At 41.7% G+C, this 18,252-nt stretch overlaps 1 protein-coding gene across 3 annotated transcripts; it reads right to left on the bottom strand.

Moving 5' to 3' along the window:
- Positions 1–1,717: 1,717 nt before the first annotated feature.
- On the bottom strand, positions 1,718–17,649 carry si:dkey-89b17.4 (zinc finger protein 646). Of its 3 annotated transcripts, none has more exons than XM_052136560.1 (5): positions 17,231–17,568; positions 8,614–11,342; positions 7,090–8,232; positions 3,562–4,469; positions 1,718–2,680 (listed from the first exon to the last, which is right to left on the bottom strand). In XM_052136560.1, exons 2-5 carry the CDS (start codon positions 11,127–11,129, stop codon positions 2,670–2,672), a joined length of 4,578 nt encoding a protein of 1,525 aa, XP_051992520.1. In that variant the 5' UTR covers positions 11,130–11,342; positions 17,231–17,568; the 3' UTR covers positions 1,718–2,669. The 3 variants fall into 3 exon arrangements, with proteins under 3 accessions (XP_051992520.1, XP_051992519.1, XP_051992521.1); XM_052136561.1 differs by lacking the exon at positions 1,718–2,680 and adding an exon at positions 6,922–7,014 and having other exon boundaries at positions 4,332–4,471; positions 17,231–17,649; XM_052136559.1 differs by having other exon boundaries at positions 1,718–4,469; positions 17,231–17,559.
- Between the last annotated feature and the right edge of the window lie 603 nt (positions 17,650–18,252).

The raw sequence follows: 18,252 nt of genomic DNA, 5'->3' as shown, positions 1-18,252 counted from the left end.
CATGGCCTTCTTTCTTTTGCAGAATACAAATGAATATTTTTAGAATATCTCAGCTCTGTAGGTCCATAAAATGCAAGTGAATGTTGGCCAGATCTTTGAAGTTCCAAAAAGCACTTAAAGGGAGCATAGGAGTAATCCATAAGACTCCAGTGGTTTAATCTATGTCATCAGAAGCCAAATGATAGATGTGGGTGAGAAAATAACTATATTTAAGCCCCTTTTCAGATGTGAAAGTGAAACTACACAGGCATCAAACGTGACTTACAGATGTGAAAGTGGAGATTTAGAGTATAAAAAGGATTAAAATATTGATCCATTTCTCACGTTGTTGATATTAATGGGGGCGCCACATCGAATCTCGCCTACGCCACCAACTAAGCCAGAACTGCCAGTCTGTGATTCTTTGCTCACTCCCTTTTAGTGTTTCAAAAATGGCTTTTTCTTTGCATTTCTTCCCATAAGGCACCCCTGAGTCTTCTCTTTACTGTTGTACATGAAACTGGTGTTGAGCGGGTAGAATTCAATGAAGCTGTCAGCGGAGGACATGTGAGGCGTCTATTTCTCAAACTAGAGACTCTGATGAACTTGAATTCAACTCTTGTTTAGTTGCACATCTGGTCTTCCACGTCTCTTTCTGTCCTTGTTAGAGCAGTTGTGCTTTGCCTTTGAAGTCTGTAGTTACATCTTTGTGTGAAATCTTTATTTTGGCAATTTCAAGCACTGTATATCCTTCATTCCTCAAAACAATGATTGACTGATGAGTTTATAGAGAAAGCAGTTTCTTTTTTGCCATTTTTGACCTAATATTGCCAGTCAATTGCATACTGTGACAACTCAAAAACAAACACAAAGACAATGTTAAGCTTCATTTAATGAACCAAATAGCCTTCAGCTGTGTTTGATACAAAGGCATGTGACTTTCTAGTACCAAATTAGCCCTTTATCATGATTACTCAAGGATAAAGTTTTGTTGTGATGGCTGCTGGAAATGGGGTCTGTCTAGATTTGATCAAAAATTACTTTTTTCAAAGAGTGATGGTGCTGTTTTTTACATCAGTAATGTCCTGACTATACTTTGTGATCAGTTGAATGACATCTTTGGTGAATTAAAGTACCAATTTCCTTCCAATCAGCCAGGTTCCCCTCGTGCCGCCTAAACAGCGCCAACCCACATCCCAGAATAGTATTCTGAGATGCCATTCTTCTCACCACAATTGTACAGGTGTGTTATCTGAGTTACCGTAGACTTTGTCAATTCCAACCGGTCTGGCCATTCTCTGTTGACCTCTCTCATCAACAAGGCATTTCCATACATAGAACAGCTGCTCACTGGATGTTTTTTGTTTTTGGCACCATTCGGAGTAAATTCTAGAGACTGTTGTGTGTGAAAATCCCAGGAGATCAGCAGTTACAGAAATACTCAAACCAGCCCGCCTCGCACCAACAATCATGCCACTGTTGAAATCACTGAGATCGCATTTTTCCAATGGTTGATGTGAACATTAACTGAAGCTCCTGACCTGTATCTGCATGATTTTATACACTGCTGTCACACGATTGGCTGATTAGATAATCGCATGGATGGTTGTTGGTGCCAGATGGGCTGGTTTGTATTTCTGCTGATCTCCTGGGATTTTTCACACAACCGTTTCAAGAATTTACTCCGAATGGTGCCAAAAACAAAAAACACCCAGTGAGGGGCAGTTCTGTGGACAGAAATGCCTTGTTGATGAGAGAGGTCAACTGCGAATGGCCAGACTGATTCGAACATGCTCTGATCATAATTGCATACAACTTAATTATCACTCAAATTACATTGACTTCCTAGCACCAGTGCTACCAGTTTATATTGGTACAAAACAAGCTAAAAATAGTAAAATGCACTTAAATAAAAAAAGATTAAAACAAAAACACTAATACATGGGTTACCATAAAGGTGTAACTGAGACGTTAGATTGCCTTGCTAACTGCTAAGATCATAAAATAATTTCTTAACGTGTAAGCTTACAGAGTGAAACAGGCATATCCAATTCTGAAATGAGCGTGGGGGGACTGTCACGACATCACGTGAGAAAGGCAATAATAAGACAGAGATATGTTTACACTCATTGTACTGCAATTAAAACACACATTATAACAGTTCCCTGTTTATTGCACAAGGGACAGAAATGTTCGTTTAAAAGCATAACAAATAATGGCAATGAAAAAGGATATACACTATAACAAGTGTTCTTTAGGAGTCCTGCCATTCCTGACTCCGTGTCCGATAGCCTCTGAAGAATGGAAGTGTCGAAACAAAAAGGGTTTGGAACAAGAGACATTAAAACTAGCATTTTCAGTTACAAGTGTTAATATAAATAAAATGCATACTACAGTCATCTTTTATAAAAGTTTTCCTGTAAATAATACAGTCAGAGGTACAATACAATACAAGTTAAAACCGAATGCCATTACAAGCCTATCAATATACATTGTGTCCCCCCGTTTGCTTTTTTCCCCATTTTTTTTATAGCACAACCTATCATTTCTATACACTAGCTAGTTGCAGTTTTAAAATATGGGTTTTGAGCAACATTGCAAAATGAAAAAGGGAACAAACAAATGATGCCACTAAGAATCGAACCCAATAAGCGCAATGCTGTCATCTGCTGAATAATAAGGTTTGAAGCTCACCTCCGTGCTGCAAGAAACACACAAGTTAGAAAAGTTAGAACGTCAAAAGAACGGGGGTAATACAAAATAAAAGAACGTTGACAGTTCTACACAACACAACGTGTTGCCTCCAATAACTGAAGACTTTTCAGATACGCTCTATACACTGTTAAACATAGTTACTTCTACTTGTTAAACATACAAGTTGCTTGACAATTGTCTCAGAAATCATTGGACAATCAACACATTTTCTTTGTATAGTCTAGGATTGGAAATTGTGAATGCCTTCAAGGCTGTTCCAAGGGGTAGCTGGACATGAAATGAATATATGACCTCAATACGGATGATTTTTCAGATGCTTTTGTTTTTTTTGTATTAATCTGGAAGCAGTCACTATACACTTGACCATTGCTAATATAACCAGCCCATTGTGAAATCCCCAAAACCATACCGATCTAACATGAATCCGGTGAAAATTGGCAGTTATTTCCCATATAAATGGAAATGCCTTATCTGAAAGTTAAGAATTAAAGCAGGACTCTAGCTATTGTGACACTCCTTTGTGCACTTCTTTAAAAGGCTGGTATCAGAAAATGAAGTAAGGTCACACGTGGTGTTTAGGATGAGGGGTAAGGGAGGGAAAAATGTGTTATGACCTAAACCTAACACTCATTAAATGATGTCAATTCCATTGTATAATCCAAAGTTTACATGCAGGGACAGTTCTCATAACCTAAGCAACAACAGGCAAAAAAAAAAGCCTCACAGCCACACCTCGAACACTAAAGTGAATAAAGATGAACATGGGTGGGGGAGGGGGGATTTGGCACCTCCAAAAACCTTGGCATGAACCAACATGACAAACCATTAGTTCTGCTTCCACTTATAGAAAAGGCCCAGAGGGCATACCCAAGAAGTTGGTGGTGTCCATGTTCAGACCACTAGGTGTCGAACTGTTCCAGTGGACCTTTTGATGGTGTCTTAAGTTGGACTTGCTGGAGAAGCGCTTGTCACACTGTTGACATGAGAAAGGCTTCTCTTTGGTGTGGATGCGTCGGTGGCAGATGAGCTGGGTGGAAACACGGAAAGCTTTGCAGCAGTCCGGGCACTGGTAACGTTTGGGTTCTGTGTGGATGCGTCTGTGGTTTTTGAGTGCCATAAGGTTTGAGAATTCCTTCTGACAGGAGTTGCAGAAATAGGTGCCCGTCTTGTGGCTGTTCTTGTGATTCAGAAGCGAGCTGGCGTGCCGGTAACCCCGTCCGCATTGATCGCAGACATGTGACTTGCACCCCGCCTCATTGCGACTATGCTGTAAATGCTGTTGTTGGTGCCCAGATGAGCTGCTGCCACTGGGACCGTGGTGCAATGTGCTATGCTTTGGGAGCCCATTAGGATCCATTCCTTGGGTCTGTACCAGCGTAAGGTCAAGCCCAGAGCTCCAACTCAAATCAGAGCGACTGGACGAAACCCCAGGCTGCGGTGAAATTTTCGGGGCACGGCCATGTTGCATTTCCAAGTGGAGACGGAAGCTAGCCTGGGTGGGTAAGCTCCGCTGGCACAGAGTGCAGGCAAACTCACGCTCCTTTTGGTGCACACGGCGGTGATTTTGTAGCTGGGAAGAGACACGGAAAGCCTTGCCGCACTCAGGGCAGTGGTGCCGCCGAGTCTCAGAATGAATGCGACGGTGGTTCTTGAGTGCGAGCAGGTTGGAGTAAGTCTTGAGGCACACAGCGCAGTGGTAGATGCCAACTGTGTGGGTGTTTTTGTGGTTAAGAAGTGAGCTGGCATGCCTATAGGAACGGCCACACTGGTCACATCTGTGAAGACAGAGACAGAGAGGGGAAAATGTCAATCTCACCTGCTCATTGTCCTTTTATCCCCTTATTAGTTAGTAGCCTAGATTAGTCTGAAAGAAACCTGACAATATGTAGTTAGCTTGGATCATAACATTGGAGCATTGACGGATACACAATTACAGGTATATGATCTTGAATCCAGCTGCCAAAACTCAAAATTATGTCCCAACTTGGACAACATAACTTGCATAACCTGCCACTTAAGGCAGTGTATAAACTGAATATGAATTGTTACTTAAGTGTCAAACAATTTTGTTTAGTCTTTAAATAAAGGCAGTGGCATTTTATTTTTTATAATGGTACTATATGATCTGCAGATGTACAAACTTGTAGTAGTCAACAAAACAAACCTGGTCATGAGAATTTCATGTGCAATTTCCTGTATATTACTGTTTATTTTCAAACTTATTTAACAGTTCAATGAAGCTGGGTGGGCGATATATTTTGGAATTCCATTTTGGAATGCCGCCTCTTTCGCGTTTGCACAAAATCGCCACCACATGGCAAGAAATGTGCACAGCATTCTATTCATGTTACACACAGTACGTATTCTGTCGGAGAAAAGGAGTAAAGCAGAGCATCTGCTGGTTCCTCAAACCCCAGTGAACAAGAAGATAAAGGGGAGATTGTGAAGGAAAAATGTGCGTCCTCCGAGAAGTAGAATTGGTTTGGCTTTCTAAAAAGCTCTACCAAGCAGAAAAGAGCGATTTGCAGGGTTTGCATATTGCGTATGTTGCTTTGTATAATGCTATAGTGTATATTGCAATATGTAAATATCCATGTGTGCGGCATGTGTGTATCTATCAGTGGTCATGGCTTCACGTGAGACTGAAAGAATTGAAGGCCACCTAAGCAAATTCATTGGCATATATCTCGTATCCTAAATGTGCTTTTCATCTGACAAGCGCGGATGTGTTTCATGTGATTGTCACGCACGCTATCTGTGAGTCTAGCAGGCTTCACATTATTTGTGCTCTGGAGACAGCAGAGTGGGATCACCCCAGCTACTCAATCCGGTTTCTCTCAGTCATGCGTGTTTTTAATCTACACATCATCACCCTTACTAAAATTCTGTTCGGATGATATTAGATACAAGGAAACAAATCGGCCCTGTTTGCCTTCAGATATTCTCTATAGAGATAACTTAAATCATAAATTACCTTATAAAGTGTTTTTTGGATACAGTATTTTTACTCGTGTATTATTTCGTATTTTGCATTGCTTTGAGGAGTTTCTTGAGGAAAGTTTATAATAATAACAATATTACCAGAGGCGGCGAAAGCGTCAAAAGAAATTCTGGTTGCCCTGCCAACAACGCTATCGAACACTGGTTGCCATAGAAAATGAATGACTTCCAGTCGATTTGACGCTCTCGACGCCTCTGGTCTGAATGCACCATTATACTACTACTACTACTAATAAAACAATATTATATTATACTGTATAATACTATAATACTGTATTACTATATACTATTATAATAATATTATACAACAGTAGACAGAAATGTGGCGTATTGTGAAATTTAGCATTATGTTAAGGTTGTTTTAAGACCAACTTGAGTGTTTTTTAACTTTGACTATGTTTTTCAAGTTCCGAATAAAGAAACAAATTTGTAGTTTTTATTCATAAAGTACTTAATTCACTGGCTGGAATATATAAAAATAGAGAATTACAATATGATTATTTAATATGTAAACCCATTTGTATTTATTTTTCGGATAAACTTTACTTTATCGTGATTTATATTGTTATTGTGATATAAATTTGTCATATCGCCCACGCCTAAATTAACCCTATAAAGATGCTAACATAACTGTACAGCACATGTTTTGGGATTTGAGCAAAATCCTGTAAAACAGCATCATAAAACATGTGTGGAAGGAACATTTCTTTCAGAATAGGTTAACTTTTCCCTTTATAAATATTTGGGGTGGTTATGAATTAAATGTGTTAGTATTGCAGTTTTGTGTTAGTATGTTTGTACATTAAAATGCTTATTCCTTGGTGTTACGGTCATGAGATATTTTTAGGCTGTACCATAATAACAAAAATATTTAATAAGCATGCATTTAATAAATGGATCAAAGTCCCATGACATGGTTTGCTCAGTGCTGTTGTGTCCAAACCAGTATTTATTCCTGGAGCCACTACAGTTGATGCTAGATGACTAATCTAGAAAATAAATGTTCAGCATGTGTGCTTATGAATGCTCAAATGGTAACAACAGTAAAACTATACCAGACATTATGGAATATTATCATCAATCAGACATTAACAAAGAGGGAATCAATTATTTGGTTGTCTTTAGTACAAAACAAACACATTCTACATCAAAATGTACCTATAATTACCATGAAAATCCTAACATCTAGAACATAATGCTAACCGAAAGCAAAGGGGGGTAACTTATCTGGTCTCCACTAATCATACTGTCCAAACTTCAGAAAAATCCGAATTCTGGCACACGTATGGTCCCGAGGAAGCCGGATTGGAGATCATATACCTGTAATAGACATGTAGAAACCTGTGATCTTTACTAGTTCACTTAAAAAATCACGAACAACAGACGTAAACTCACGTGAACCGGCACTCCTCTCCCTCTCTTGTGCTTGAGATGGCCTTCCTTACGCCCTCTCTGCCTACCTGGTTGTCCCCGCAGCGGTGCCTGGCCAGCCCAGATCGACCCTGGAAGCTCTTCCCGCAGGTGGGGCAGCCAAAACGGGTGTGGCCCTCCTCGTGGACTCTCTGGTGGTTCCGAAGGAAGCGTGCCAGCCGAAAAGCCTTGCCACAAGTTGAGCAGATATGGCGCTTCTTCTGCGTGTGGATGCGCATGTGGTTGCGCAGGGCCATGTAGTTGGAGTAGGGCTTGTCGCAATACGAGCAGCTGAAGTTGCCTATTTTGTGTGTATTTTTATGGTTAAGCAGACTGCTAGCATGCTTGTAAGAGCAGCCACAAAGGTCACAGCTGAAAGGGCGTTCTTCACGCTCCGGAGACCCCAGGTCACCTGTCTCCATGCTCATATTACAGCTGTTGAGGGAGGCCGAGGAAGATGGAAGCTGGGAACTGCAGTTATGCGAGGCCAAGTCTGTGGTAGTAGAAAAGATCTGCGAGCACCCATCACACTCATATTCAGCTGGAGGAGGAGCGCTCTGAACGCTGGGACCAGGAAGATCTTTGCAGAGCTGGTTGCTGGTGTGCGTTTCAAGCTGCCGCTGGTTTCTGAAGCCCCTACCACAATCAGAGCAACTATACTTCTTAAGAGCGAAATGCATGCGGAGGTGGTTCTTCATTGCTAGTCGATTAGGATAGGTGGAGTTGCACACGTTGCAGTGGTATTCACCGACCTTATGCAGATTCTTATGATTGGCCAGACTGCCAGCATGACGGTAAGTGCGTCCGCACTGTTCACAAGCAAAGGGGCGGCGGCCGCTGCCGTCATCAACTTGTTGAGCCCTGGCCCCTGCATATGGTTTCTTGTAACCTTGAGGTTGACCGTAATTGGTGTTCATGGGAGGGCTCTGCATTTTGGGCTCCCCCAGCCTCATAGTTTGGAGCTGCGATGGACCTCCCTCATAGCGGGCACCATTGGGATGAGACATGCTTTGAACACGTTGGTCTTGTTGATCTCCAGTCTTCGCTCTGTTCTCTTCGTGCAAGCGCAGATGATTTATCAACTGCTTCTGAATCTTAAAGGCTTTCCCACACTCCTCGCACTTGTGCCTACGAAGAGACAAAACACACAAAAACAAAGAGATAAGAAAGCAGTGTTAAAATGCACTTCCAAACCCACCCCAAAAGAAACAGACAGAGGGAGACTACGCAATGCTCAGATGAGGTACAGGTGTTATGAAATTCAGATTCAACTGCATGTATGTGGGTACATCTGTGTGGGTTATGCTTGTTGCCCTCGTCTTCTCTAATATAAAATAAATCATCAGTGCACACTGCTTTGAAACTCACAATTTCACTAAAATCTATCAATTCAGTGTTGATCTGGGTAATCACATGAGTGGGAAACTCATGATAATATATAAGCATTCAAAGTATGCAAAGATAACTAAACAGTTAGAGTAGAATAGGGCACATGCAATGCTGGCTAACCTCTTTAAGTCAAAATGAGTCCGCTGGTGGTTCTTGAGAGCCAGTAGGTTGTAGTAGCGTTTTTGGCAGACAAGGCAGCGGAAGACCCCAGTCTTGTGAGATTTCTTATGGTTGAGCAGGGAGCAGGGGTGCCTGTAACTCCTGCCGCACTGGTCGCACCTGTGGGGCCGATCATCAGAGCCAGGCATCTGCTGAGGGTCTACTGGGCCCCCGCCACCACTGGTACCAGCACCACCCGTCATCCCTTTAGCTCCGTTCAGGCCCTTGTTCAACCCCCCTGCTCTCGCCTTGCCTGGACACAGGTGAGTGATCAGCTGTTGGCGATCTGCAAAGAACATGCCACAGTCAACGCAAATGTGGTTCCTTCCATCCATTTTGCCATTAGAATTAGAGTTAGCGCCACCCAAGCCCTGTGCAGATCCATCTGGCCTTGCAGGTCCATGGGCCAGCTGGTGGTTTAGCAAGTCCTGCTTTCTGTTGAAGCTCTGGCCACAGGTGCTACAGATCAAAAGGCCGGCCGCAATACCCTCTTGCCGCCTCCTCCATTCTTGCTCACCAATGGGAGAAAGAGCAGACGATGGCCCCGCCCCTTGGTTAACCCCATGGCTTCGCAAGTGGCTACGAAGTGCCCTCAGGCTGGCATAATGGTTTCCGCACACTATGCACTGGTAAACCTCTCCATTGTCATCTTCGTCTTTGTTATCCATTCTCTTACTGTTGCTCTGGGAGTTAGCTTGTCCTCCTCCATAAGGCATCTGGTTGTGACCACGACGCTGTCGACTACTTTCTTTTAGGTTGGCGCTCCCTGCTGGCAAGGAGGCACCACCAGCACTATGGAAGCTCATGTTGCCCAGGTAACTATTGGACATAGCACCCTGGTTCACACCTTCTGCTTGACGATGATTTTGTGGAAGAGGCGAATGGCCAGAACTGCTTTGAGCTAAGGTGCCGTCAAATCGGTCATGGAATTCCAATGAATCCAGGCCACTGTTATGGCCACCGTCTGGGACAAAGTGGGCTGCATCACCAAGATTACCAGGGAGCGATATAGGGGTGGTTGCACCACTCTCCTGGTCCTGAGAATGTACAAAGCCTTGTTGAGAGTCAAGCCCTGTCATTGGCTCAGAGGAAAGCCAGTCTCCCTCTGTGCCCATCGACTGTGAATTTGGCCTAGTCTTGTGACTACGGAGGTGGCTGTGAAGGGCTGCTAAGTGTGAATACTGCTTACAACAAACGGTGCACTGATAATGACCTGTCTGATGGGAGCGTTTATGATTAACTAGACTTCCTGCATGTCGATAGCTTTTCCCGCACTCTTGGCACTTAAATCTACGTTCAGCATCATCAATGGCTGCAGACGCATTCTGAGATCTCGTCTCGCCATTGGATGACGAAACTGATGGTTGCGAATTTGAAGCCAGTCCATCTGAATTTAAAATAGCAGGGCTGTCATGCACATGTGCTGTGGTGTGTGGGTCATGGGTAAGATAATGCATTTTGAGGCTCTCTATGTCAGGATGTCCTGTTCCGCAATACGCACAGGTGAATATGGAATTGTTAACAGGAGGGCCAAGCATTGGGTCGTAACGCTTGTCTGGTAATAGAGGTAGCGGAAGAGGGTCACCTAGAGCAGGTGTATACGGATTGACAGTGGGGGAGCGAACAGTGCTAAGATTATGTGACACTATACTGGGGAAACTACGCGTAAGCCCTAAAGAAGATGATGCAGCATTATGTAACAAAATGTGTTCTTGAAAGTCATTCTTATTAGGCAAAGACACCTGACACAGGTGGCAAAAGCTGGGTGCCATGTCATCATTGTGGGGCCCTGGAGGGCGAGTGTCAGATGGTGCTTCAGGTACAAGGGCCCCCATGGACATACCAGGAAGTTTAAATTTTGAATGAGTACGCTCGTGAGCACTAAGGGCTGCAAGATTGTTGAACTGTTTGTAACAGACATTGCACTTATACGTGCCCTCTTGATGGGACTTCTTGTGGTTAACCAAGCTGCCATGGTGTCGGTACGTCCTGTCACATTGGTCACACTTAAAAGGTCTGTCCCATGCATCTTCAGATCCTGGAGATTTTTGCTTATCATGGTCATGGCCAGGCAGCATTCCACTGTTGCTTATGTGACTCCTGAAACTTGCGTCAGACAGATTTTGTGCTAGATTATAATCCCTGTCTTCTTCTGCATTATCATCGTTCTCCTCTTCAGCTTGGGCACTTGGAGACAGGGTGTGGATGCTGAGGTGGTTTTTTAGCGCCATTGCATTGGGCAACGTTCTGGTGCACACTGGGCATTGGAAGGAGCCCATCTCATGAGTTTTTTTGTGAGAAGACAAGCTAATGGCATGCTTAAAAATGCGTCCACACTGCTCACATTCAAATCTGCCATTCTCTTCTTGATGATAGTGTGCTTTCATGTGCTCCAGAAGGCTAGGTGTACTTGGGCAAATCATGTCGCATTCTTTGCAAGGGAAACCCTTGGCACGATTCATATCATGCATAGCCATGATGAGAAATTTGAAATGGAAGGGGAAATGTCCACATAAAGTGATCCTCGAACAAAGAAGAAAAGGGGGCAATGTGTGATGTTCAGCTCTCTGCTTCTGTAGAATCAGCCATTTTACCTGGGTGGCAGATATTCTCTCCAAACAGCCTTTCAATTCCACTCGGTCGCAGCAGTTCAGAGAGGGTCTGGACAGTTGCAGGGCACCAGATGAGAGCTAAAATGATACAAAAGGAAAGAACATTAATCCATAATCCAAGTAATCTACCAATTTATCTAGATTTTCCATTGTAATATAGGCACTGGTGAAAAGAAACCACTTTCTCCATTCCATATTTTATAATTGAGCATTTATTGCTTTTTCTAAACGAGTCAAAATCCAAACGTCATGTGTAGTAAGTAAAATATACATAATTTGGAATGCCCAATTCCTCAGTCCTCATGGTGGACCAGTTACTCACCTCAATCCGGGTGGCAGAGGACAAGTCTCAGTTGCCCCCGCTTCTGAGACCGTCAATCCACACATTTTATCATGTGGCTCGTTATGCGTGACACCGCGGGGACTCCCAGCATTGTGGAGACTCATGTTTCTCTCCACAATCCACACACAACTTACCACGCACCCCATTGAGAGCAAGAACCACTAATCGCAACCACGAGGAGCAACCGGCCCAATTTGGTTGCTTAGGAGACCTGACTGGAGTCACTGAGCACACCCTGGATTCGAACTCGTGACTCCAGGGGTGGTAGTCAGCGTCAATACTCGCCGAGCTACCCAGGACCCTAGTAAAACAGTTTTAAAAACATAAACATTAAGAGATTTTGACAAATGCCTTGTCTGTGTGATAGCCATGTGGCCACATTATGTAGTGCTAGCTTTCACACATTTGATATCACATTTAGGTCACACGACAGACACACAGGTTCAAAGTAGCTAAAAATTTGCCAGCTTTGTGTACCTGCACATCCCTCATTTGACGTCAACAGCACCCAGAACTGCTGATAACTCAGCTGTCTGTGTTTACAAAGCCACAAAAGCCAGCATAAGCAAAGCTTTACCTAAAAAGCTTTTTAAGTTGCTAATCCAAAAATTAAAACTGTCTCATCATTTACTCACCCTCATGCCATCCCAGATGTGTATGACTTTCTTTCTTCAGCAGAACACAAAAACAGATTTTTGGAAAAAATATCTAAGCTTTGTAGGTCCAAAGAATGCAAGTGAATGGTGATCAGACCTTTGTAGCTCAAAACATATCACATAAAGGAAACATAAAAGTAATCCACACGTCTCCAGTGGTTAAATCTATATCTTCTGAAGCGATATAACAGGTGTGAGTGAGAAACAAAACAAAATTGAAGTCCATTTTGTACTCTAAATCTCCATTTTCATTTGAACTTTCAGATGTAAAAGTGAAAGTGGAGATTTAATGTTTAAAAAATACTTAATTTTCGACAGTTTCTCCCCCAAACCTAATACATTGCTTCAGAAGTTATGGATTTGACAACTGGAGACATATGGATCACTGATCACTATTCACTACAGAGCTGAGATATTCTTCTAAAAATGTGTGTTCTGCATAAGAAATTAATTATACACATCTGGGATGGCATGAGGGTGAGTAAATGATGAGAATTTAAATGTTTTGGGTGAACTATCCCCTTAAGGAAGCCATTTTTTTTAAATTACTTGCAAGCAAGACATTTCAAAGCCAACAATGGAGACAAATGCAGCTGTAAGATATTCCTTAGCCAAAATGTACATGGATTTCTTCTCTGCAGGGGATACCATGGTTGATTTTATGAACTACTTCAACATGACCTATTTCTTGAATTTAAAGATTTTATTTTCCAATGTTCACATTGTGTTATTTAAAAAGGAATGTTTCATTAGTAAGCAATTTTATCACACTAAAATCATGTTAAAATGTATTATGTTTAAGTCTTTTGGCTACTTATTTTTGTCCCCAATTTCCTTCCATTGTAAGTGCTTCATTATACAATTTTTTCTAATGTAAACAATGCACGGATGAGTCAAAATAAATTATTGTGGCAATTAAAATTATGCTACAAAAGCTGTTGATTGAGCTTAAGTTATTGAACCCGCAACAGTACATTAACTACTGCACTTTCTCCTCTCCGATGTCAGTCACCAATAAAGGTCATCCCACAAAACTCTTTGCGTAAACAGCGAGACTTGTAATAATGGCCACAAAGGGGCCAAATATCACTTACAGTCAAATTAGATACACAGTGCACTAACTGAGAACATTACACAGGCGCCTCAGCCAACCACAGCACTGGCATGTATTGGAAGGTGCCACAAAAAAAAAAGCTATTTCTCAAAAAAAGCTTTTTAACACCAACTAATGCCTCAGAAAACATAATTTTGAAGCATAGTGGAGTAACATCATGCTGTGGGGGCTGCTTTACATCCACAGCGACTGGTAATGAAATTGAAGGCAAAATGGATGATAAAAAAAAAAGTTTCGAATTTAAAAGGTCAACACTTCATTAGCTAGTGCTTTACCTCAAGGGGCCAATGGAACTACACAGCAGAAAATAATTTATGAATGTAGAAAGTTTAATACTTAAAAACCACTGAAAATGATTTGCTGGCCCACGAAAAGAAACTTGTTATTAAATGATGAAGCAATGTGCCTGAGAAGGCAACTTTTGGCAGAATGTACTGTAGAAAGCCATTGAAGATGACAATGAATTCTAGAGCGTACCTGGAAATTGTGCAGGTCAGACCCTAATCGAACGCTAACCTGTGGGCTACATATCAGGACAACCATTAAAATCACACCAGTAAATGGTATGACTGAAGCCAAAGTCAAGACCAAAAACATCAATGACCTAAGGCTGAAGCACTTTCTTAAAAGAAGGGGTCAACATATTCCAAATAGGGATGTGCATTTTGATCTTTTCGACTGCTTGAGTATTTGACAGATATATTGGGGGAAAACTGATGAACAGATGCAGAAAACATCTGGCTAAGATCATTGCTACTAAAGGAGGCAACACCAGCATCCAAAGACTAAAACACAAAGTATCTCTTCAATAGTATGATCCACCCATCTACCATTTGTGTATTGCTGTTCATAACTACAGCCGTTTACCCATTAACAAATAATTTTGGCATGACAGAAATGCTTTTAATTCAAAGCCAAATGTGTGATGCAGTTTTAGCAGCACATCTGATATAGACTTTTAAGATTTTATTTCATTTTCACATTTAATGGTTTTGTGAACTAATGAACCCAGTCTTAAAACAGCCAATTACCCGAACACTAGTCCATTCAAAAGTTCATTTTCAACTCGTTTAAAGTGGTTTAAAATAAATGGCAGATGTGCTCTTCAAAACACTTTCTTTTGATTACAGGGGTCACCAAGTGCTGGTACTTCATGTAAAATCTCTCTACCACTGCCATGGGCTTCGCTGAAGTAAATGCAAATTGGCTACCATCAACTTAAAATGCTACACTTGAGACGGATATAGCCTACATAGCTAGGAGCTCAAACAAATTAAGTATCTTTAGCCACCACTGTGCAACATTAGTGCCCTAAGTTTTCCATTCACAATAAACCATAAATCACACAGTACCATTCAAGCAGACTTTCCTGAATAAAGTGCATGACCACAAATTTGCTTCAATTAGGCTTGACCCCACTGGGGAACAATTTTGTTTTCCACACAACTGGAAAGCCTGAAATAGTGTTCCTTACCATAGATCCACAATAGCCATCTGAAGGCTGAAACACTAGAAAGATGAACTGGATTATTTTCCCTCTCAAGTCTGCTGTATGCCATTATTTTGCTGTCAATACAATAACTTAAATCAAGCTAACTCAACAAAAACCCTGTGTTCAGAGTCAGACAAAGTGTGTCTGAAAGGGGCTGCAACTAATGGCCGGTTTATACTTCTGCCTTGAACCTAGAACGTAGGCTCAGAGTAGGTTTGCATTTATAGTACTACGTTGGTGCCTGCGTTGTTCTGCGAGTATGCAGCCAAAATGCTCTTGCATTGAGAGAAAATAACCTAATTTTCTGAAATAACTGTGCATTTGATAAATAAACAAAGGCAATGTAATTTGTGGAATCAATAAGTATTTTTTTAATTACTGTAGCATTAAAATAAACTAGTTTTTAATAGACTGTTGTTAAGCATAGACTGCATGCTTGCATTGGGTCGCTTAAATAATGAATGAATTAATAAATGTTGTGGCATGCACTTTGACGCTATGTGCTGAAAAAGAAAATTGAATGAATAAATAACTGCTTGCTTGGCCAACACACAACGGGTGTCATTTTAATACTCAGAATAATTACAATGCATATAGGCACTATTACCAACTTTTAACGGGCCAGATGGGCTGGTTTGAGTAGTTCTGTAACGGATGATCTCCTGGGATTTTCATGCACATCTCTAGAATTTACTCAGAATGGTGCCAAAAACAAAAAACATCCAGTGCGCGGCAGTTCTGTGGACACAAACATCTTGCTGATGAGAGAGGTCAATGGAGAACGGCCAGAATGGTTCGAAATGACAAAGTCTACAGTAACTCAGATAACCACTCTGTACAATTGTGGTGAGAAAAAAAATAGCATCTCAGAATACTATTCTGAGATGTGGGTTGGTGCTGATTTGGCTGGCACGAGGGGGACCTACACAATATTAGGCAGGTGGTTTTAATGTTGTGGCTGATCGGTGTATATACATCCCACTGTACTGAATGATCCCCATATTTATGCACCATGGTACTTATTTATTTTCTTTGGTACCTAACAGAATACCATTGAATTATCATGCATGTCCAGAACAAACTATACCAATACCATGATACTTGTTTGTCTGCAAAACCTCGAATATTTTTCCTTTTCAAACATCTGAATCCAAGTTCACTCTTTACATGGCATATACTGTATATGTATATTCAAAGAGTTTCTGCATATGATACGATATGCAGATTTTAGGATTGAAACTCTCTTTAGTTTGTAGACATTCAGGTATCTAATGACACTAAAATATGGTGGGCCCCGTGAGGTGTTAATACCACCAAAAACACTACAATATCGTCTACATTGTTTATTTGTAACACATATGCTAGGTGTATTATTGTTTTTACCTTCAGCAAAATATGAGTCCACAAAGCGGTGTTGCATGCATAAGCTTAAATGCTGAAATACATATAAATATACATAAAAAATGTATGCCTTGTATTTCGCTGTTCCCCAATGGCGCAGCTTACAAAGGAACAAACAGGGTGGGCCTAAAGCGTCTGCAGACCCCCACCCAAAAATATTGAATATTTATTATTAACGACGAGTACAACTAAGAGGGCTTTGCTTAAATTAAAGTATGCCTTAATAATGTCTCAATGTGACCTTAGCCTGCAGCTCCCACACCCGCTTTTCTGGTTGCTTTTATCCGGACAAAAGCAGATAGATGCCCGCCACTCCGTGCCCATTTCCATCCCCATACTCACCAAATTAGACGTGAAACCGACGATTAGTGTGCATGTATTATCATGTTGATTTTATATAATAAATTGTGTGCATTTTGTTGTGAGGCGGGGGTCTAAATGCACGTGCCAGCCAGCTTATGTTATTCACAGGATGCGCCTTGTGCAAATATTAGCTGGTGGGCTATAGCGGCCAGGTCCAGTGTGGGGATTATTTTTCGAAGCGCCAAAAGCGTTCGGTCGAATGCACGCGCTAAAATTCGGTCTACCTCGTGCGTTGAGACGATCGCGTGGAGCATATCCCGCGCTCGTGCGCAAAGGCATCGATTATTTTAATGTGGCAGTTCGTCTGACAGCGACAACCCCCGCAGCTAGCGCTAGAAAATAATAAAAACGCAGCTTTCTCACAGAAAATACGCACCTTTGATGGCTGGGGCTAAAATTAAGGAGTTATAGTTCTAATATATACCGGACTGTGTGTGGTTTAGCCGGTTAAAATCCATACTCGACAATATATATTTGTGAAATTGTCTCAGCTTAGCCTTAGCCTAGCGCTCGAGCGACACAAAGATCCGGAGGCTCTCGAGCTCTGAGTCAATGAATGTGGCCATTGTGTGCAATAAAAAAAAAAACACCACTTACCCGACTTACAGACGTGAACAATGATCAGGGATGGGGGTGTAAGCTCTTTCTGGGTTTATTGCACGTTCAGTCGTTCGCCATAATTGTTTTAACTATTTTATGTTTCCTTCAGCGGGTGGCTCCACCGTCGTTTTCTCGGTGTTTTTCAGCACACTTCCTGCTGCGGGCTGAATGGGGACGGTGAGCCGTGGACGTGCACCAGCGCGTCACGCTGCTGCGCTTACTCTCGGTGTGTGTTAGCGTTGGAAGTAAACATTGCCCAGTGCATCGTGACGCCAACTTTAAACCTCAAAGTCTACAAGCACACAACATAATTTAGATGTCCTTTAGTCAGAGATATGGAGCTTGCTCATTTGGTTGTCCTTGCATTGGAAATACCATCTACTAAACTATGGAACTACCATGGTAGCTCTGTGGCAATCAGGGCAAGGTGGGTGTATGGGAATTAATTAGTGACCAAAAAAGTTGAACAAATCAAAAATATCTTGTATTTTAGCTTCTTAGAATATAGCTACCATTGCTTTGATTACAGCTCTGCACAAAGGGCTTATGCTATAATCAACTTCACTATCTGCTCCATATTGTTATTGTCTACAAAACTGATTTCAAGAATCAAATTCGGTTACGTGTGTCTGGAAATTTAACTGGCATTGTATATGATCAATGTAGGCTACTATGGAAATGTAGCTTCTTTCCTCAGTTACTCACCCTCATGCCATCCCAAATGTGTATGACTTTCTTTATTCTACAGAACACAAACAAAGATTTCTAAAAGAATATCTCAGCTCCGTAGTTCCATACAATGCAAGTGAATGGTGACCAAGACTTTGAAGCTCCAAAAAGCACATAAACAAGGTATAAAATGAATCCACAGGACTCCGGTGGTTTAAACGATGTTTTCTGAAGCAATTCTGGATGAGAACTGACTCAAATTGAACTCCCTTTTCACTATAAATCATAACATCAGCAGCCTCCTTGGCGATCATCCTAGCGCATGCGTTAAGCACTAGGAAGTGTAATTA

Source organism: Xyrauchen texanus, chromosome 10 (assembly GCF_025860055.1).
Source record: "Xyrauchen texanus isolate HMW12.3.18 chromosome 10, RBS_HiC_50CHRs, whole genome shotgun sequence".
NCBI lineage: Eukaryota > Metazoa > Chordata > Actinopteri > Cypriniformes > Catostomidae > Xyrauchen > Xyrauchen texanus.
Note: the sequence above shows the minus strand (reverse complement) of the source record. Positions and strands in the feature narration are given on the sequence as shown.